Source organism: Myodes glareolus, chromosome 10, assembly GCF_982192425.1.
Source record: "Myodes glareolus chromosome 10, mMyoGla1.1, whole genome shotgun sequence".
Taxonomy (NCBI): Eukaryota; Metazoa; Chordata; class Mammalia; order Rodentia; family Cricetidae; genus Myodes; species Myodes glareolus.
This window is the reverse complement of record NC_142035.1, coordinates 60,664,553-60,687,221: the sequence shown is the minus strand read 5'-3', so window position 1 is coordinate 60,687,221 and position 22,669 is coordinate 60,664,553. Positions and strand designations below refer to the sequence as shown.

The 22,669-nt window shown below is 43.5% G+C and overlaps 1 protein-coding gene across 8 annotated transcripts in view; it reads right to left on the bottom strand.

Annotated features, from left to right (window-relative positions):
• Fsip1 (fibrous sheath interacting protein 1) overlaps window positions 1–22,669 on the bottom strand; it is a 126,823-nt gene that overhangs the window by 83,634 nt on the left and 20,520 nt on the right. For all 8 annotated transcript variants that reach the window (XM_048460015.3, XM_048460016.3, XM_048460017.3 and 5 more), the window contains exons 8-10: window positions 20,582–20,692; window positions 17,086–17,244; window positions 10,071–10,205 (exon numbers count right to left, since the gene is read on the bottom strand). In XM_048460015.3, coding sequence (XP_048315972.3) covers window positions 10,071–10,205; window positions 17,086–17,244; window positions 20,582–20,692 — 405 coding nt within the window. The remainder of the gene's footprint in view (window positions 1–10,070; window positions 10,206–17,085; window positions 17,245–20,581; window positions 20,693–22,669) is intronic.

Genomic DNA, 22,669 nt, shown 5'->3' with positions numbered 1-22,669 from the left:
CAAGGATATCTGAGCAGACAACTTACCAAAGAACATATGCATTTGATAAAGGCGTGTATAAAAAGGGGCTCCGCCTCGCTTGTCATCAGGAGCTGCAAACTAAAACAGCAACACCTTGCCATAAAATTTATCAAGTGTTTTCCTAAATACATGGCCAAGTGAACTGAAAACACACCGACCCAGAAGCCTACACAGGAATGCTTACAGCAGGTTTAAAGCTGCCAAAACGTGGACGCAATCAAGATGTACATCAGCAGGTAAACCAGGAGCACGGTACACTGGGCTGCATCTCAGTGATAACGCATGGAAGATCAAGGGAGAGCCTTCAATAGACAGGAGTAATTGATGGGAACAAATCTGGAGGTTTACATACTGTATTATTCCTGCTGGGTGTCATACTGGAAAGGGCAAAATGAGCCATTGCAAAGATCAGAATTGCCGAGAGCTCATGGGAGGGGAAGGAAGAATAAGTAAATGGAAAACTGAGATATTAAGCAGTGAAATCATTATCCTGATTAAGTTGTAATAATATACATACGTATCATGTGTACACCTGGTATCTACCAGCACTGGAAAGCTCCAGAACAATGTTTCTCTGATGGGTTTGAAAATACTGGCAGTGTTCTCGCGATAACAACACAGGCTTTAGAAAAGCCACAGGAACAGGCAGGTGGCAGGTGAGGGACCAGGACTCTGTGAAAGATCAAGGCCCAGCCCCAAGCATGTCCCCTCCTTATGATCGTGTTTGTGTAAGTACTACAGGGCATCATTGCACGTCTTCTTCTGACGCAGTCCGGAGCCCCTCTGACTTCTTCAACCACATTAAACAGAGTGGGGTTACCTTCTGAAATAGGACATTCCAAACAAACTCTGTGCTCTGTGTGGAGGTGACTCCCCAGTGGTTTTCCTGTTAGCTCTTGTTCACAGTTGGTTATTCCCTTAGCCCTTGGCAGGAAAGGGAAGCAGGTAGCTCTTTATTGTGGACTCATGTTCCTTCAGCTTGGCTTGTGAGAATTAGTGAATGCCTGGGTTTAAACTTCATTCTTCAAGGGCATTTCCCTTTTCTTCAACCAGGAGTGATGCTCCCCCCATCTAGGACCTAAAACTATGAGCAGTGAGGATGTAAACTCACAACCAAACATTCTACTTAGAAATTCTCAGGAGATTTTTCTTTACCCTAGCCCACCCACAACCTAAGCAGAGATGTATGTGCCACAAACACACACATACATACATACACACACACACACACACACACACACACACACACACACTCCAATTTCCTCTCAGACCCAGGTTCTTCCTAATTCTTCAACTGGCCTTTCATTGTGTGGGGCACTGCTCAACATGGGAGTTCTGGTTGACCTGCGCCCTGCCTTGTGCTTCACTTCCTGAAACTCTATACACATCCTGTTAAAGCTCACACCTCACCTTGGAAACCAATGGTTCGTACAGGGACAATGCTGTCCCAGCGGTCGCTTACCTCCATCTCAGTTCCTCTTGTCTTACTAGTTCTGTCCTCCCAGGAACTCCGTTATTTTTCTGCCAGCTCAGCCATGTTCTACATGGGACTGGGGAGCCGGCTCAGCTGTTAAGAGCACTGGCAGCTCCTCAAGAGGACCCAGATTTGATTTCCAGCACCCCTATGTCAACTTACAACCATCTGTAACTCCACCCCCAGGGAATCATCTGATACTCTCTGGCCTCTGCAGGCACCAGGCGCACACACACAGTGCACAGATTACATGCAGGCTCATACACACTAAATAAATAAATAGACAAATCTTTCTGAAAAGTCATTAAAACTGATGGAGAAATTCGGTATGTTTGAAGGATACAAACACTATCATTCAAACAGTAGTGCTTTCAGGTGCTAAGATCGAACTCGTTAAAAAAGAAGTCAAGAATGCAACCCTGTTTATAACATCTACCAAAAGCAATATTTAGAAGTAAATTTAACCATGGAAGTCAAAGTTTGTGCAATTACAACACAAAATTCTGATGGAAGAAATTATACAAGGCATAAAAAATAGAAAACATGCCCCATGTTTGTGGCTCAGAAGTACTAGTATCGTTAACATGGCTGTACTGCCCAAAAGCATCTGAAATTCAATGAACTTCCCATCAAAACATCAATAGCATCCTGCACAGAAATAAAAGAAAACTCCTAAACTTCCAGTGAAACTATAAAGGCTAGGAACAGCCAAGGCAACCCCACTCCCACCCTGCCAAATGCCGAAGGCATCACAGTGATTAGCGTCAAAGCATACTGCAAAGCTACAGTAACTAAAACAGCATGCTACTGGCAAAGAAATCAACACACAAGTCAATGGAACAGGATACAACCGCCCCCCCCAAACTAATCCTCATACCTTTAGCCAGGAGGTTTTTCTTTACCCTGGATCAAGAGCAAACTCTGGAGAGGGGTCTTTAAAATGAATGCAGCGGGTAAGACTGAACATACACACATGCAAAACAGCAACATCAGATCTACCGGCTCTCACCATACAAAAAACACCAACTCAAAATTTACCAAAGACCTGACTGTTAAACTCTGAAATCACTACAAGAAAACGCAGGAGAAAGACTTTAAGGCATTGATAAAGGCAAAGAATTTGAGGGACAGTCCCCTGAAAGCAGTCCACAAAAGTAAAATGAGATTTTATTTACCAAATAAGTTTCTGTACAAGAAAGGTAACACAGGGCGGTTAGAACACGAGCTTCAGAATGGGAGAGAACAGGTACAAGAGTCCATCCAACCAGGACTTCATGGCCAGAGTGCTCAAAGCTACTTTTAATGTCTGAATGGACTTTTATCAAAAGAAGACATCCAAATGGCCAGGAAGTGCTTGGAAAAATGCTCTCTCCATCTCTAATAAATAATGTTATGTTTACCAAAACCATAGCATGACTCATCCCAGTAAGAATAGCTATTATCAAAACCTCTGTAAATACTAAAGGTTCGTGCAGACAAATGAACTCTTTTATTCATTACTGATTGAAGAAAAACTAGTAAAATTATAGAAAACAGCACAGACACAACTTTAAATATACAGCTACCATGTGATCCAGATGTCCCATCAACTACTACATGCCCCAAAGCAATGAAGTCATTGTACCAAAGAGAGGCCTGCAGCCTTCCACACCACCCAGCTGCCCCAGCCATGACAGCCAAGTCCAGAATCCGCCAAGCTGTCCACCAAGGAATAAATGGGCCAGGAAAATATACTGTGTGTGCACAGCGGAATGTTATTCAGTCTTAGAAAAATAAATGAAGTCCTGCCGTTCACAGTGCCGCAGATGGAACTGGAGGCCATGGTGTTAAGGGAAACAAGCCAGGCACAGAAAGAAAAATACAGTTCTCACTCATTCATGGAAACTAAAATGTTGATCTGGAGAAATGAGGTGAAATGGTGGTCACTAGAGACAGGGAAGGGTGTGGAGGGAAGGGGACAGAAGTAAGTTAGGTAAAGGGGAATCAAAGCACAGACAGGAGAAATTCACTGTGATTTCCTACAGCCTATAGGGTAATTATCAGCTATGATAATTTATGATTTTTTTAAATAATTAAAAGAGACCAAAGTCCCCGGTATGTAGATATTATTGACATTCAAAAGGCTGAGGGTGTTCATTACCATGACTTGATGAAGCAATGTATCAAATTGTCAAACTCTACCCCATAAAAATGAATGGTTATATCTCGATAAAAAGAGTCCATTTTAAAATTATATCTTATTCAGCTTGTTTGGGTCTTTTTGAGTTTCTTCAGACATCTAGTCTGTCATTCAAGTAAAACCAGAACTGTCTTATCCAGAGGTTGGCACAGAATCTGACTGCACAGCCATTTTTGTCTCTATATGTGAAACCTTATCTGATTCATTATTCTAGGCAAAATTTTCAGGTTAGTCCTTCTTCTTCCAACCTTCTGCCATAGCCATAAAAATCTGACCTTTGCACCCCCTTCCCTCCTCAGGAGCTTGGTCTATCCCAGCTCACACTCTATTGTCACCTTAGTGAACGCCCAGGCTAAGTGACACTGACATTTGCATTCTATTGAATGTCTGCTCTACAAACACACATCTCTTATCATTAATGTGTCTTTTTAAGTTGTCTTATTTTTTAAAGCCAAAGCAAGCAACATTTAGGTCAATACATAAAGCTGATCAAAAATCAAAATCAAACTTTTTTCCTTTTATTTATTGCTGTGTGTCTGTGTGTGTACTGGTGCTCAGGTGCCATGGCCCACAGGTGGAAGTCAGAGGAGAACCTGCAGAAGAAGGTTCTCTTCCTCCATGTGTAGCCCAAGAAGTGAGCTCAGATGCCCAGGCCTACCAGCAGACACCTTGATCCACTAGGCCATCTTTCTAGCCCTAATAAAACTTTTTAAATAAAATTTTCAGGTAGAATTTTAAAGATGATATTTTTCATGTACCACCATATCTTCTCTGAAAATAATAGTATAAAAAATACAGTACTGAAAACCAATGGTATCATGTCCTGTAAACAGAAGATACTGGGAACAAGAATTTAACACATACAGATAATCTCTAGGTCCAGTATGTCAGGAAATGAACCTCCACATAATCCCCTGCCATGTGGGAGTCAATGATTAAATTAAACACAAGGCAGAACCTAGCCACATCAAGAGTATATCTAGGAAAGTCTTGGTCCAGGAGACCCAAGGCCACATAGGGAACAGAAAGAGGAGAGTCAAGTCCTGAGACCCAGAAGCTCAGAGGCTAAAGCCACAGCCATGGCAACAACACAAAGGACGGACTGAACTCAGCGACCTGCATAGCACAGCCTACTGGTCAGTCCCAGCCCTCAAACTGTCATCTACTAGTCTTCACAAAGGAGTCTTCACAAAGAAATTAAATCAGCTCTGCCAGTCAGCAAATCTTCCTCAATAAAGCAGAGAGTGTCTGGATTCATACTTGGGGGAAGTTTCTTTGCCAGCAGTAACAAGTAGACCCCTGGCAGCTGTCACTATGTATCACTGCCTTAGTCAATCCTTTCTTCGAGACAGAAGTAGCTTTAGATGGAAACCATTAAGAAAAGCAGTAGCCAGTCATGGTGGCACACGCCTTTAATCCCAGCACTTGGGAGGCAAAGGCAGGCAGATCTCTATGAGGTCAAGGCCAGGGTGGGCTGTAAAGTGAGTTTCAGGACTGCTAGGGTTATTCCACAGAGAAACCCTGTCTCAAGAAAGAAAAGGAAGGAAGGAAGGAAGGAAGGAAGGAAGGAAGGAAGGAAGGAAGGAAGGAAGGAAGGGGAAAAGGGGAGGAAAAGCGGTATCCATTCCCCCCAGAAGACATGTTCCAAGAGCTCCACTGGATGCCTAAAACCCCTGTTAGCACCAAGCCCTATCTCTCCTATACACACATGTATACATTTAATTCATAAATTAGGCACGCCAGAGACTGGGACCAGCTAGAAGTCCTCTAAGAAAAGTTACGTGCACGTGGACCAAGGAGAGCTCCGTTGCTGAAGCATTTTCTGTGCAAGCTTGAGGACCTAAGCTGAGTTCCCAGACACTCTGGTTCAGTCCACAATAGGTTGTCACAAATCCCACACACAGAATGGATGACCCACACAGAAGTACTTAATAGTTGTATTTATTGAGAAGTTCACAGACTCAGGTACCAGAAGAACTGAGGGTTGGCCTAAGTCTACTTCTAACTAATTGTGAGTTTCTGAAAAATCATTTACCTGTTCAGTGCTTTGGCGTCCAGCTTACAGAACTGGCCGTGTGACAGTCAAGCTTACACACTCTACGGATGATTTCCCAGTGTTCAGCCACTGGAGGGATGCCCTCCAAGCCATGCTCTGAGCAAACAAAGCCCCTGGTCTGTGGGCCGGGCTCCACATATTCTTATAGCAGGCTAACTGATAAGCACGAGTCAGAATAAGAATAAGGAAGGACACAAGGACTGATAGCCCTTTGTGAGCCACATTCTTATCCCCGCTGCTTAGCAACAGGGCTTAGAGAGCTAAGCGCCCCGATGCAATTATAACTCAGTTCACCAAGCAAGGCCAATCTGTGGTTTCCAGGAAACAGAAACAGGAAGGAATGTGCAAAGATATAGTAGCAACGTCAAAAGATGAAAATACTGAAAGAACCCAAAGGAGACACAATAAAGAGCTGAGAAGTGTGGTGGACGCTTTAGAACGATTAGAACCGTGAAGTTTTCCAATGCTGACAAACTGCTGTCCATTGTATCATTCATGGGCTCGCTGAGGTAAAGGCAGATTGCTGATTCTTTTGAAAATCCCAAATCTCATAATTGAAAGTGGTTAACTGTGGAATTACCACGCTGCTTCCTTAAAGACATTTTTACCTCAGTCTAGAACGTAACGATATTCTTGTCTTAATAAAAATCCTTAATATCAGAATGGAACACTCAGTGTTTTGGATAATTAGATAAAACACAAATTGTTACTTCTTAAATTATCAAGAAGTCCACCATTACATCAATGAATTAAAATATCTCTAAATGAGACACTGGACTTATAGGATGTCCTCAGTAATGACTCCTCTTTCTTTAGAAGAAAAGGGAACTCAGTGGAAAGCAGGAAAGCTACCCCTATTCACATATTACACACTAATGTGCATATACACATAACATACATTACATACAGTTGGTAAGATCTACCTTCAACTTTGACTTTTATGTTTTCTACCAGACATTTTCACGTAAAGGTCCTATATTCCTGAGATCCAGGGATTCATTACTTTTGTCCTGCCATGGCCTCAACTGGGCTCACCGTGTGCAAATTGCGTGAGCATTCACTAATGTGAGAGCATTTATGGTGCCTCCTCTTCTATTTGGCTTGGTTTTCCTTGGATATTATTTCTTTGGAAATATTTATATAAGTAAGATTATATAAACAAATATAAATGATGTTATAGTCACCGTTATATTTATTAGTCAATTGTCTTCTGAGGAAAAAAAACAATTTGGAAAGCTAGCAGTATATACAAGTATGACTGTGTCCCAACTCACCCCACTCACACACTATCATGCCACATCGCTGATATTTCCGCCGGTCTAACAGGTATGTGGATGTGAATCTGAGTCACCAGTAAGACTAAGTCCCATTGGTTGTAATGACTCTGTCTCTAAGTGCTTAAAGATCAGGCAAGAGACAACAAACAGCAATAAATTCTCACGTTCATAAACATTAACGCTTCTTACAAACACAACACCTGTGCATCTTTTAAAGTTGGGAAGACAGAGAAAAATGCAAAACATAATATAAAATTCACCTTCGTCGCAATATGCTCCTCCCTTTAGCATGCCAGAAAATGTGTATTTCCTTTCTTTGCCTTTCCATCATCCCTATCCTTACTAAAGCCATCGCGGCTAGCATGTGACACAAAGCGGGTCCAGGATTTCCACATGAATTCTCAACACAAATGGAGTCACAACAATCATTGCTTCCGGCAGTGACATCTTTCCCCTTGTGTATCTAGACATCTTCTCTTCACCATGTAGAGATCGACCTCGCACATTTGGCAGTTGCAAAGCACTGTGTGGGTTACACGGAATATGTTCTGAAGCTGGAATGAAGAAGGGTAACGGGATCCCAAGCTGATATCTGGGACACACACACTGAATTTATTTTTCCCCTGGTTATGAAATCTGAGGTACCATCAACTCCCTTGCCCCTCTGACCCGCCATTGCAATTATCCAAGCTCTCTTCACCCTGTTTCTACTCAATGCCTACCGTCTCTATTTTTTGGAAGGCTGTCAGAGAGACCGCCAGTCTCTGCTGATGGGCTTCCGGTGGGCTACTGCTCACCAGCGCACTCTTCTGGCCCTCAGAGACCCAATCCTGTCCTTTCTGCTCCTCTTTCTGATTGCTAGTGTATGCAGTGACCTTCCTCACTCTCTGCATTTCCACCTTTCCTTTCATCTGTCCTTGGCCAAGATGATGATATCACGGGTCCTCTGCATGATTACATCCCTCCAGCTTCCATTTCACCGTCTGTGCTCCATCCTCAGTCTAAAAACAAGCTCACCCAAATACCATATTACTGAGTTGTACAGTCCTATCATCAGAGCAGAATAGCAGCCATCTTCCTGAGACTGATGTGTCTGCTTGCAAAAGATCCCAGCTGAGCTGCCGACTAGGCATTCCCTCAAAGGAGGAGGGAATGAAGCGGGTCACTGGACCCTCACTGGAGGATCCACTCTTCCCAGTCATATTTTGCCCTAATCTCGCATGACCTTGGGGCCTGAGAAAGAGCTAATGTATCTAGGCTGAGAAGGCTGGGGAAGGACTCCATCCATGCAGCATGGGAAGCCTCCGTCCATGTGGGCGTAGCCCTTCTACTGGAGCTGCTTTAAGATCACCCAAACTCCTGCCCATAATCTTCCACTCAGGATCTGGAAGTAAGCCTAAAGAACTCATTGGTCCCCACAGTGAACTTTGGTGGAGTCGAACTTTAGGACCTAAGGAACTGGGGGGAGGGGGACATTGCTCACATCTCCCCCTGAAAAAATTCTCACAGCATACTAACATCACAAAGTTGAGATTCAAACCTGAGCAACTTGGATCATAACTATGATGTCCAAAACAGACGCTTGCAAATCAGGACTATAAATCTGGGAAGTTATAAAGTGGGGGAAGTTAGAAGGCTGGATGAAACAAGAACACCCAAAACAACAGAAATCAACTTCTGAGAGAGGAAACCACAAGAGTGCCCCAGAGACTGTCTGTCATTTGTATGGCAAATAATAAAGCTTGCCCAGAGAGGCCATTTTATGGAGCTGCTTCTTGGGGCCCCTATGTGAATATTCAGTTCAATACAAATGTGTGGGGTTCAACTTCCCTGTGCTGTGTCTCTTCCCATAGCTCCTAACAGCTAAGTTCACTGGCAATGACAGGTCCGCGGCGGTCTACAGATTGGTGGACTCCTGCTCTCTCTGCTAACCTTGACCACGACAGCTATTGGCAACCATCAGAGCACAGAACGAGGCAGCTTTTCCTGCCTTTGCTCACAAGCCAGTCCCGGGAGCCAGGTGTCTCCGGGAGTAGGTGTCAGGACTCCTGTACCCTGTTTAGTTCGTTCTTTCCCTTCCCTAAGACTGGCTGTGGACTTGATCTTCAACTCACCAGTACTGCGGCCATATATTATACCTTTCACCAAGTCAGGGATTTTTAAATTATTTTATTATAATAAGGTGTGCATGTGATGTATGTGTGCGTGTGTACATGCATGTTGTATATTTATGGGTATGTGTGTATTGCGTGCATGTGTGTGCATGTGTGTGAGTGAGGGCAGGTGGGTGCCACAGCACATGTGTGGAGGTCAGAAAAAAACTTTCGAAAGTTGGTTCTCTCCTTTCACCATAACTTCCAGGATTCAAACTCGGGTCATGAGCTTAAGCAGCAGTATCTTGAAAGGATACCCGATTATAGGGTCAAGAATAAGAAAATAGGGCAGAATAAGCAGTTCCCAGAAGCATCCTTCAGAGACTGTCCCTCTGTTCTCTCTGCTTCCTGACTTCAGACACAATGTGACCAGCTGCCTCGGGATCCTGCTGCCACAGTCAGTGGCTAAAATCACTCTCTCCACCATATATATATATTATTATATATGTTATATATAATATATTATATTATATATCATATTATATATTATATATAATCTGTCATCAGTAATAATATAGCTTTAAATTAAAAGCAAGAAAATATGTAGTAGGCTTAAAATTACTAACACTGTATTAAAACTAAAAGTGTATTAATTGTAAACCAAAGGTGGGAATATTTAAGCATTAAGGCTAATACATGAGAATATTTCCACATGTGTGTTCCTGTCAGACAGGCCATTATGTGCACGATGATTCTGAGTTCAGATCGTATTTTACAGGTAATAGTGTATAAGTTACTGAATCATATTAAATCCTATGAATTTATCATCTTAAATCCTATGAATCATATTTTTTGCTTTGATTTAGACTGGCAAGATCTCATGCCCAATTCAGCACATAGAAACACTCTAACTGAGCAGCTTCTCGGGTCAGTGAAGGACTACGATTAGGCTGAGTGAGAAAGCGCACACCTGGTCGTTGATCTCTCGCAGCTTGCCATCAATGGCTCTCAGTCGAGACCGCTGGTCCCTTCGCTCTTTGTGGTCCCGGAGTATCTTTTCTCCTGGAGCTGCTTCCATATTTCCTTCTTCATCCAGGTCAGATTCCTAATTTAAAAGTAAAATAATTCACTCACAGGCCAGTTAAGGATCAGTCACAAACCCTCCAATGTGACCGAGACTTAAGGGTCAACTGTGTTGCTCAACGTCTCTTCCCTTCAACCCATGTTTAGAATTCTTTTCAGTTTTCCTATTTGAGGAATTAAAGGTCCGAATACACATAAACAAATGGTGGAATAAACTCAGGGCCTGGCATGGTCTGAAAAACAGGAAGGTATAGCAGGAAGAACCTGAGTCCTGCTCGCAGGTTCTCTGGGCTTCGAGTTTGTCACATACATTTCTTTTTTCATTTTTTATTTTAATTTCTCTATTTCTTTGCAAATACATTTGTACAACAAAATACGATCATATCCACTCCCCATTCACCTCTCTGGTTCCCCTGGGTCTTCCCCAACATGCCTATCTCCCAACTTCATGTCCTCTCCTCTAAAAAATAAATAATGCACTATATCTGTTTAGTGTTGCCCGTATGTGCACTGCTGTCGGCCATCCACTGAATGAAGTGTGTGCCATCTACCAATGGCCACACCTCCAAAAAGATATGGTTCTACCTGCCCCAGCAGCTATCAATTGCCAATAACCCCTTGGTTGGAAACAGGGCTTCGTGAGTTCTTCCACCACTGAAACAGTGGGTGCTTGAGACTGCATGGGTAATCACAGCAGCTGTTGCTATGCCTTCATTGTAAGCCTGCCCATCCGTGTTATTAGAAGCAGGTGTATAGTAATGGGAGAAACTGGATTTGGCAACATCAGAAGCTCCTCATCTTGGTTCAACCTGCTCCTGACTAAGATGACATTACTTCCTGTCGCGAGTTGGGCAAAGGGCTGGAGATTCACACACACGGGGGGGGAGGGGGGAGAGAGAGAGAGAGAGAGAGAGCCTTTATTGTGTTCTAGGGCAGCTTATATAGGGCTCTCCTTGACTAATGACCACGCCCTAGCTCTTGGGATTTTTCAGACACAAGCCCACCAGAAACCACTCCCCTGCCATCAGGAATTCACAAGGGTCTCGTGCTCAGAGCAGCTGCAAGCATGGGAAAACAAGTTGTTTACTCCAGCAGGCAAAGGGTCACAGAAAATTCAGGGTCTGAGGGTCCACAGCCCCAAACAGAGAATTACTTAAGATACTGTTTAAGCCTACTAAAGGGTCCAGTGTGATTAATTTCTCCTCTGCAGAGAAATAACACAGCAAGGGGTGAGGTATATATGGCCTAGGGTCTCATCCACCATCCCCTGGGTCTTAGATTCGAACCTTAGCCATGATCTTGCTGCTAATTCCCCACTACCCCAAGCATCCACCCTCCACCTCCCTTCAGAGACTAACTTATTTGAATCTAGCTTGAGTATGTGTCCACCTTAAAGTGTTCTCTGCTGTACCTGGAAAGGAAACCCTGCTCACTGTATCCATCTTATTGTTCCTATGGTCACTTAGCTCTTCCTTGCACATACCACACATCCCTGCCTAGACAGCAGCATGACTGACGTTACTGTCAACACAAACTGCATATTCAACAGTGCAGGCCTGGTGATCAGGGCTCAGTTGGGCTCTGCAAGGACCATCAGGTATGCAACTAAGATGCCATCCCCTCTTCCCAAGCCTTAACTTCTGCTGCCTCATCTGCAATTCTCTGCACTGGGAGGGAGGGTGTGTGAGATCTTTCCTTGGTCCCTTGGTGGTCCTCTCTGACAGCATAATTGTCTAGGTCAAGTAGCTGAGCAATACCATGTAATGAAGGCAGGCCAGGAGGGAACAAGAGATGTCACTGGTGCTGTCCAGTGACCCGCTGCAGACTGAGCCAGCGCCTGGTGCAGGGAGTTCTTTCCTGACCGCAAACCCCAGCCGGAACCATCTTCCCGATCTTTGAGATTTAATTCAGTGGAGTATCCAAGCAACAGATTGCTCCTGGAACTCTGAGTTACACAGCAAGGATTTTGCGGCGAACTCAGCAAAAGCTCTCCGTGATATACTCAGTGTCTGATGGCATCAGAAGGAGAGAATTAACCCCAAGGTAAATTGATATTTGTTATTCTAACTGATTGCCAAGAGATTCAGAGTTTACCCTTTAAAAAATATCTGTGATGTTGGCTGAGCCCACAGAGGCCTTTGAAGCTAAATAAACTCATTTTTCATAAGTCAAATACAAAGGAAATTACTCAGAGCTCACTGAGTTATTTGATATTCAAAGAAGCCATGCGGTAAGAGCACGGACCTGCGTGGGAGAGGCCAGCCTGCCCTGCACGTCCGGGCTCACTCTCTGCATGTCTACAAGCCACTCCTATGCCTTGTCTCACGTGGGTCAGTTGTCCAAATGTAGTGGGGAAAATCTTTCAGACTATTTTTATCATCTCGGAATGTTGCCATGAAACAAAGAAACCTTGCCAGCATTGGAAGCATCACAAGAAAAAAAAAGTATAAAATTCGAAACAATCTGTAAAAATGGGGGCAGGGAGACGAGAGCTATTTCCCAGATCTAAATGAGAATTCCAATAGCCTGGCTCTAGAGGCCAGGAATGCTAAAGTAAGTTCTGGTTTATTCTTCAGTGCAAACGCAGATGCCCCTGAGACATGCTGCCACGGTTTCTGCAGGGAGGTAAAGTCAGGGCTTGTAACTAGCATAAACCAAGTGGTAACTGGATCCCTGCTCTGAACCCATGCTTTAACTCTGGGGGGAAATGGACTTGGCAATATATATTTTTTCAGGATTACATGTCAAATTGCTCCTAAATTTTAGCTAGTGTTGAGAAAGAAACAAACAAACCAAACTCATTTTTTACTGTCAGCGGTTGTGTGATTTGGGGCAAGAAAAGAGATGAATATAAATACTATGTCTTCACTCAAACAGTTGCAGGGTTCAAGGGGGTTGTTTGTTTGTTTGTCTTTGCATTACCAAACTGTGAGTGATGGAATTAATGTTCTAAGCACAGGACAATAAATCAAGCCATGGTGAGTCATTATATTCAATTAAGTTAGGTGGTTTGAGAACAAAGAAATACCTCTTGTCAGTAAGAGACATTTCTGAAAACTCTCCTTTGATGGGGGGTGGGGGAAGAACCCTCTAACCATGAAGTGGAATCCTAGATTTAGTAAGACTGATCGCATGAGAGATGAATAAAGTCTATGTCTTTACAAGAGCCAAGAAGAATAGCACTGATTATTGAATCCAGTTGTTGTGTGTTTAAGGAACTGAATGTTCACTACTTTCCCATATCATAGATATTTCTGGAAAAAGCTGGAATCTAGTCTACGTACAAATGAGAAAAACAAAATTATATGCCATTACTCAACTTCACAGGGTTCTTTCCAATACAGAGAAAGAACTGACTGTCTTGTTGGCAACTCAAGAGATTGGTAAGCACAGGTATGCACGGTTAATCCACAGATCCTAGGAATAAATACAGCTGATATTGGTTCTCTTTGGCTCCCAAAGATGAGAATTAAAAGCACATAAGGAAACCGCAGCCACAACATTGTTAATATTACAACAGCAGCGAGAGAACAGGCTTTGTTTTCACAGAGGAAAAGGCAAATATTGCTTTAAAAATTTTTTCCATAGTTGGGGCTGGAGAGATAGCTCAGTGGTTAAGAGCACTGGCTGCTCTTCCAGAGGTCCTGAGTTTAATTCCCAGCAACCACATGGTGGCTCACAAGCATCTATAGTGGGATCTGATGCCCTCTTCTGGCATAAAGGCATACATGCAAATAGAGCACTCACATACATAAAATAAATAAATCTTTAAAGAGCATTTTCCCATAGTTAAGAACACCAGGCATGTGATTAATGTAAGGACGATCACAACCAACAACCAGCAAACTTCTAAGGGCAAGGAGAGGTGATGTTCCCTTTCCCTCTTGCAAAGACCAGAGCTTTGGCTGTACCCTCTGTGATCATTTCTAGAGACCTTCCAAGTGTGCATCATAGGTTTCCATGCCTACCAACTTAACATCACCCAGTAACCACAAGCAGCTATGTCAGGGAGCCTGTGTGTTTCAACTTGTGCAGAGAATCATGTTCTTGACAACATGATACAGAACAGCAAGTGGGCAGGGAAGTGGAGGACCAGAAGAGACACTAGCGCCACCCAGCTCAGGCTGGTTCCCTAGCCCACACCAGGGAGTCAGGTCAAGGGTTGTCATATTCTCTAATTTCTCAAAGAAAACTAGAAACTGGTAGTTTCATTTGAATTCACCTAACTTTTAAATATTGACTATAGACATCTGTAAACACTTTGTGAGCCTAAGGAGACCCATCTGTGAACTTGTCTGACACCACAGCCACCAGCTCCAGCCTTGTGCTATGTGGTGGGCAGTCTTCTGTGGCTTTTTTGGGGCGAGTTCTGGGAATCAAACTCGGGTCCTCGTACTTTGGAAGCAGAAACTTCAGTGACCTCTTATTTTTTTTAATTGTTGTTAAATGTATATATGAACACACATATATAATCTTAAACAGAACCTGCTCAATATGAATAATGTTACTTAAAGCAAGGCTTTTGTACTCCAAGGTAACCCATGTGCCTGACTTATCTTTAAGCCCCTGTAATTTCTAATATACAGTAAGCCCTAGGTTAATGTTTGTTGAATTAGTTTGAAAGTAGAAGTTGAGAGACAGGCGAGATGGTTCTGCAGTTACAAGCGTTGACGGCTCTTGTGAAGCACTCAGAGTGGCTCACAACTGCCTGCAACTCCAGCTTCAAGGCTCTGACACCCTCTCCCGTCTCTGTAGCACCCACATGAATATGCACGCAGACATACACAGGCAAGCAGGCACACTTGCACAGGCACACGTGCACACACAAAAATAAGAATGAGTCTTTAAGTAGGAATGTGTAATCCACTTAAAAGGCATTCTCCTAAAGGCTCACGAAGAAACACCACTGATGAGGCTAATGATCTGCAGAAGAATGAAACTAATACGAATTCAAATGCTAAGTGTTTGTGCTCAACGACAGATTGGAGCCCATTCACCAGCAACACAAAGATAAAAAAGCTTACACATTCTTTTCAGTGAATGTATTCAGAAGACCTCAGAATTCAAAAATAATTACCATGAATTCATTTGCTAGGTTTGCATTTCTACTTGAAAGTTCAGTGTGCAGTGCTGGTTTGGGTGAGATGCTCCGAGAGGAAACTGAACACAGGTTAAGAAGATGTGCTGTTTTGTGTGGAAGAAGCATCAGTTACTTCTTTCCAGCAACTATGACGCTCTTGGTCTGTTACTGTGTCCAGTGGGAAGCCCAGGAGCAGTTAAAAAAATAAAATGTGTTTCCCATAAAACTGCACGATCTCAGCCCGCACTGGCACAGTTGTATGACCTCAGCCCGCACCGGCACAGTTGTATGACTGACAGCCATGACAAGGACAGCTTCTGTCTCTAAGAACACTGCTGAGGCTTTAGGTCATAGCTATCCTAGAACCCTATCAACAACAAACAGGCAGATGAACCTGAAGAGAATGGAGGGGACCCCCAGACAATCTCTTCACTCATCTCAGCTACCTCCTATTGGGGAGCAGAACTTGTAATACAACAAAACACTCTAGTGCCTTGTGCCAAAGTCCCCGGGCCCATTCAATTACGATGAGTATCTCAGTTCTCTCTTTCTGCAAACTCTGACCCCAGTCCAGAAATCAGTGCTGGCAACAGTACCACCACTGCTTCTGCCTCAAGGGGTCAGGTATGGCTCCATCCAGCCCTTAGAAACTTAATCTAGGGAAGCTGAAATAGCTCCCAAGGTGTTTCGTCAGGACATCTTAACAGTTTCTTTAGCTAAGGTAACCTTCAGTCAGCAATTAGTATCTTCTAGAATCCCCCTACACACGCACACACACACATACACACGCACACGCACACACACACACACACACACACACACACCACTTTCTCTCAATACCACCACCCAAGCCCAAACCAGCCCACCGGAACTGGAATGCAGAGGAACAGGAAGTTCGCTGTGTCGAGCCCTGCTCTTCTCTGTCCGCTGCAGGCTCTACACTTCGCAGAAGTTTGGAGCGAGCCATCCACACTTATTTCAAAGTTCTCAGAGGACAGAGATTATCACAGGAAAGCTTCGGTCTTGCTATTAAAGGACCTGGAAGAACGTGACAGGTAAGGGGCACATGACCGGCTCTGCTCACATCTAGGCCCAAAAGATGAAAGGCTGGAAGGACTGATGAATAGTAGTAACTTCTCTCCCTTCTTCCGACTCATGACCACAAGTTACTTTACATCACGATGAAATGATAATATTAAAATAAGTTGCTTCTCAGTTGCCCCATTTCTCAATTTAGAAAATTCCAAACTAAAAATTAAATGAGTAGGAAGTAGACATAACCGGCCAGGCAGTGGTGGTACAAACCTTTAATCCCAGTACTCGGGAGGCAGAGGCAGACAGATCTCTGTGAGTTCAAGGCCAGCCTGGGCTACAAGAGCTAGTTCCAGGACAGGTTCCAAAGCTACAGAGAAATCCTGTCTTGAAAAAACAAAAACAAAAAAAGTAGACATAACCGAAAGAAAATACATACACACTGCTGGAAAACCTGAAAATTTTGCAGTTGTACTCATAAAAGAATAGCTGGGACAAACCTCTCCATCTGAGATCAGAAAGCACATGCGGTAATTTTTGCATGCATTAACCTGAGCAATCTGTGTGCTCCTGAGTTAAACGCACCTTATCGTTCAGCCAGGCATGGTGCTGCAGGCCTTTAGCCCCAGCACTTGGGAGGCAGATACAGGAAGATCTCTGTAAGTTTGAGGCCAGCCTGTTCAGCAGAGCAAGTTCCAGGACAGTCAGGACTACTACAGAGAGAGACCCTGTCTCAACTCCCCCTCTCTCCTCAAACAAACAAACAAACAAACAAACAAAAATAACATGCCTTATTGCTCTGACTCTCAAGTCTTGGAGAAAGACTGCAGACCGTTGGTGAGAGCGCAGAGAATTCCTGAAGTTTCGTGTCAATCTGAGCGAGCTTCTGAGATTCGGTGGCTGCAAGGGTGTAGCCTTCTCCCGGGACCAGCCAACCACACTGGTCACCCTAAAAGGAAACCAATGTGGCCAGGTCATTCCCACACGATATTTGTTTCAAAACATACTTCTCAGAGCTCTCCGTCAGAGCCCAGGCTTACAAGCACACCACCAGCCCTGGGTAGTAAAAGGTAAGAAAGCTATGATTGCATTCTCTTCTCACTCTGTGCGAAGTGTCTTCTGAGGGCCTCTTTGGGCTCCCTCAGCCTCACAAGCTGGTTCTCGCTCATATGATCACTCTCCTACTTAAAAAGTACAAACAAAAAATAAAACTATGACATGATGGGAAGAATACAATATTTTCAAACTTTATCCCAGTGAAGCAAAATAATTTGACCTTAGCTAGTCTCCATGACCAAATAAGTTTAGCCCAAAATCTTTGTGCATAGTGGACTATATTTAAGATATCAACCAGCTATAACCTAACAGTTTGCTATTGTAACCAAGTAACTGAGTCTCAGCCAGTCACGGGAGTTGCTGAGGTGGCTCAGTGGTTAAGAGCTGGCCCTGCTTCTGCAAAAGAACCAAGCGCTGGTCCTAGCACCCACAACAGGTAGCTCACAACTGCTTATAACTCCACCTCCAGATCTGATGCCCCCCCTTTGATCTCTGTGTGCACATATATGTGCACAGCATGCATGCTCATAAATAAAGACAAAACTCAAAAAAATAAGATTTAATTATAGGATCCATTCAAAAACGCCACACTGAATGTTTCCGGGGCATGATTATATATCGGGCACAGATGAGTCCATCTGAACGGGCACAAAGAGCTGCACCCGGGACTTGTCAGACTCAGGGCTGCAAAGGTGGAACAAGGTGTGAAGAATGGTGTCCAACTGTGGTTTCTGCACCCAGAAAACTGACCGAAGGGTTGTGACTATGTCATGGTATTTGCAGAAAAAAAAAAGTAACTATAAAAAGCCTAAAAGTCTAAAACTACAAGAAAACTAATACTACCCAACTAGTCACAAATAAGAAACTAGTTGATTAACTGCCCAAATAAAATCAATATAAATACTGAATGAACTAAGTGATAAATAATTACAATAACTAAAACTATAGAATCAATGACTAAAGAGTAATTAATGTAAAACTCTTGCCTGAGTGAAGTTATTTTTAACGAAGCTATAGTTAAAGGAACCTATCGCTGAAACCCAACAGAAACATGAATGTCCAGGCACCATGCAATTGCAGCAAGAAATTTCACATATTAAATGGAAGGTAACATTGTCTGACTCTGGCCGTCCAGCGCCACCTAGACATTGTCAGCCTTTGTGGGAAGCTTCAACTTTCTGGCTTGCAGGCACCTCACCTTCCCAAGAGAGTAACCAGAGATGATCTTCCCAACCTTCTTTCCAGTCAGGGTTCACACAGGTAACTTAGCAACCACCAGGCAGGCTCATCCACTCTCTAGCATTAGGTTGAAGTGATCTGGGTTCCACTACAAAACCTGTTTTGTTACAGGTTTGTAAAGGACAGTAGAGGCTTCCGTCTGCAGTCTCCACATTCAGGTACATGGATGTGTACACAAAGCACTTGTACACACATATTCACTACATACATACAATTTTAAAAAAGAATTCCTAAAATATAAGAAACATGTTCCTCCAAAGGAAAATCTTTTAACATTCTAAAGGTAAAGACTGAAATTCAAGTTCAAATGATTCCAACATATTCAGGAGGAAAGAAAGGAGTGGGGGAGGAGAAAAACCAATCCTACCACAAATCTAGGCTGGTCAAGATATAAGATTTTAGGAATTTCTTAGTTGGGTTTCTATTGCTGTGACGAAACAACATGACCAAAAGTCAAGTTCAGATGGAAAGGGTTTATCTGGCTTACACTTCTACATTGCTGTTCATCACTGAATGAAGTCAGGACAGAAACTCAAACAGGACAGGATCCTGGAGGCAGGAGCTGATGCAGAGGCCATGGAGGGGTGCTGCTTGCTGGCTTGCTTCTCCTGGCTTGCTCAGCCTGCTCTCTTATAGAACCCAGGACCACCAGCACAGGGGTGGCACCACCCACGGGCTGGGCCCTCCCCCACTGATCACTAAATGAGAAAACGCCTTACAACTGGATCTCATGGAGGCCTCTCCTCCACTGAGGCTCCTTCCTCTATGATGACGCTAACTTGTGACAAGTTGACACACAAACCCAGCCAGGACAAGGAACTACTTCTGAAGTCGATAGATAATAACAATACCAGGTCAGAAATAGGACTGGATTCCCAAATAATGTGTGGTAAAAAGAGTTAGTGAATAAAACAGATCAAACACGATCATTAAAATCCATAATTTAAAGTCAGGAAATGTTCCAAATATTCTCAGTGGTCATTCCAAATAACAACAAAAGGTAGTTAAAAATAACAAAAAAAAACTGTTTAAATTGATATTATGTATTTAAAATATGTGAGGGATAAAACATAAATACTAACTAAGCCAATATGCTAAACAATATTAATCATAAAACCTCACTGTCAAAGCATTATAAGAACAGAGAGAGAGATACGTATACTGACCACCTCCACAGGAAGTGGCTCACCCAGCTTCACAGTTAATAACTTACAACGAAACCTGGGTGTCTAATTCTGCTACCTAAGATTTTGTTAGTAAACTAAGATATTTACCATAATGAGCAAAACTGAAGTAACCTCAGATTTCGGTGGTGCTTAGCAGTGCATTTCATCCACCCCTCACTCCGGTCTCCATTACTGCACCCAGCACCCACTGGGCCTTCAGAGGTTGTAATCTGTGAGGTTCTGTCGTTTGCTTTGGATATGGAGTGGAAGAAGGGCTATTATGTTTGTTCACACAGAATTTTTTCCAAGAAATTAATTGGTGACATTTAAAACACATGCTTCCCATTTAAGTCTGATATTCTAGCTTCTCTCAAAAAAATTTGCAGTATCCTGGCAGACAGGGTCGTCACAGAGCTGAGGCTTAGTGTTATCTGGCACAGCCTCTCTGTGACCACAGTGATCACTGCTCATGGGCTGCTCTAGAACCGCCAGTAAACGCTGACCTGTGCGCCTGTACGCCCTGGTCTCCCATTTGGCTGCAGGCAATCTGACACAGACAGCAGCTGAAGGGGATGCGGGCAGGACCGAGGTGCTCTGGACCTGTCAAATCCTTATTCAGCCCGAGGAAATAAAAGTCAGACCAGAATGCCAAGTGTTTCAGGGAGGACGAAGAGCATGTTTCTTTGAGGGAATAACTTAGAAAACATTAGGGTTTTTAATGCAGAGAATATCTTCTAAGGGGGAAAGTGTCGATTTGGGCTGAAAGGCCGATGGCGTAATAAAGATTAAGAAAGATAAAGTCATTGACAAGCCGAGTTTACATACCTCAGAACTGGACAGGCCCGCATCTGTGTCGTCTAGGCCTTTGAGGAGCTCGTCCAGCCTTTTCTTCTCTCTGTCAATCATAACCACCGGGCTTCTGGGGCTCTTGGCCAACTACAGGATGTGTTAGTAAGAAATGTCAGCAACAGTGCAGCATGGAGTCCAGGGATAAAATGAGAGCTCTACAAAACAGACACTGAGTTCTAAAACTGGAGAGATCGGGCATTTTGATTTGCCAGGTAACTTTATTTTATGACAAATCTTTTATAGATGACCATTCTCCAAGCAGATATTTCCAGGACATGCAAGCCCTCTTATATCTTTGTGTGTGTGTGTGTGTGTGTGTGTGTGTGTGTATACACGCTCTCAAGCTCATGTGTGCATCTATCGGCTACAGCGCAATGTGGAGGTCAGAAGACACCTTGAAGGGCCCTTTCTCTCACTGTGTGGGCCCAGGAATGGAACTCAGGCTTGAGGCAAGCACCCTTTATTTACCCTCACTGGTTCCAGGCAGGCCTTCTTATTAACCACGAAAGTCTTTTTACTTTATTTCTTTCTTTTTTTTTTTTTTTTTTTTTGTATTTCAAGACAGGGTTTCTCTGTGTAGCCCTAGCTGTCCTCGAACTCACTCTTGTAGACCAGGCTGGACTAAAACTCACAAAGATCCTTCTGCCTCTGCCTCCAGAGTTCTGGGATTAAAGATGTACATCACCACTGCCCGGCCACCAAAAGTCATAAAGATAGATATAGATATAGATATAGATATAGATATAGATATAGATATAGATATAGATATAGATATAGATATAGATATAGATATAGATGATAGACATAAAGATGTATTGCTAAAGAGGATATGGATATACAGATGTAGAAGTAGAAAAACATTTGCCAAAACATCAAGAAAGACTTTTAGATACTTTCTGGTACCACACATCCACTTAGTGAAAGTGCTTTTAAATTTTTAGAATGTTGGAACCGGGCATACAGATCAGTTGGCAGGACTAGCCTCCCATGCATGAAGCCCTTGGTTCAATCTCTGGCACCTCATCAAGCTTGGCATCGTGGTGTATTTAGAATCTCAGCACTTGGGACACTGAGGCAGAGGGAGCAGAAGCTCAAGGTCATCCTCAACTACCCGCCAAGTGTGAGGCCAGCCTGAGCTACATGAGACCTTATCTCAAAAATAAATTCATTAATTTCAAGACTATCATAGAAGGCATTCAAATAAAGATTCCACTGCTGCTGTTGAAAGGGGAGAAGAGGACCTAAATTGAAGCTGTTGTGTGCATCAGCAAGAACTCAGAAACGGAAAACTCCACTACTCTTGGAAAACAAAAACAGTCCATCAAGATCCAATGGGCCAGCAGAGACAAGGGCAGAGGAGTTTGGAGGCGGTTCCCTGAAGTTACACGTGCATGGAGCACAGAAGACAGAGTGGCCGAGGCCGGCCTGGCAGTGGCAGACTGACTCAGGAATCAAGCTGCCTGGAATGGCATGCCAGTTGTGAGAAGCGCTTCAGGCCTGAGCTGAGGAAACAGCTCTCTCTCTGCTGCAATGTGGCTTCCCAGTGACTAGCTGCCCAAGTCGTTACTGCTGAACATCCCACAGACGTAGCTTGTAGATTAATTAATTAGCATTCTGGGCTAATAAAGAAGTCCCTGTGCCCTTAACTCATCTGTGTGTACCTTAAAGACAAACCAAATCAGGTTGCCTGAACTGTGCTGCACCAAGGATAGACCCCTGAATCAAGGATAGTGACCAAGTGCTGGGGGATCAGGGGAGGATAGGAGGGGGTGCTGAAGGGGGTAGGAGCGGGGAATCAGTAGATGGGGCCAGAGGGGGCAGAGTACCAGCTGGTCTCTCTAAGTCAGCCTTGCTGCTCAGCCAGGGACGTTTTTCACTCCAGGTTCTAAATGCAGTAGCTACAATATCGAGTCTCAAAACGACAATGAGTTGATAAATAAATACTGGCGTGCACACTTTATTGATGTACAAATTAAAATCTGGAGGGAAGTACTGCTCAAAGCCCTTTCCCGTTTCAGAAATTTTTCAGAAAATTGAGTGATCAATTAAAGCCTAGCTGAAGCT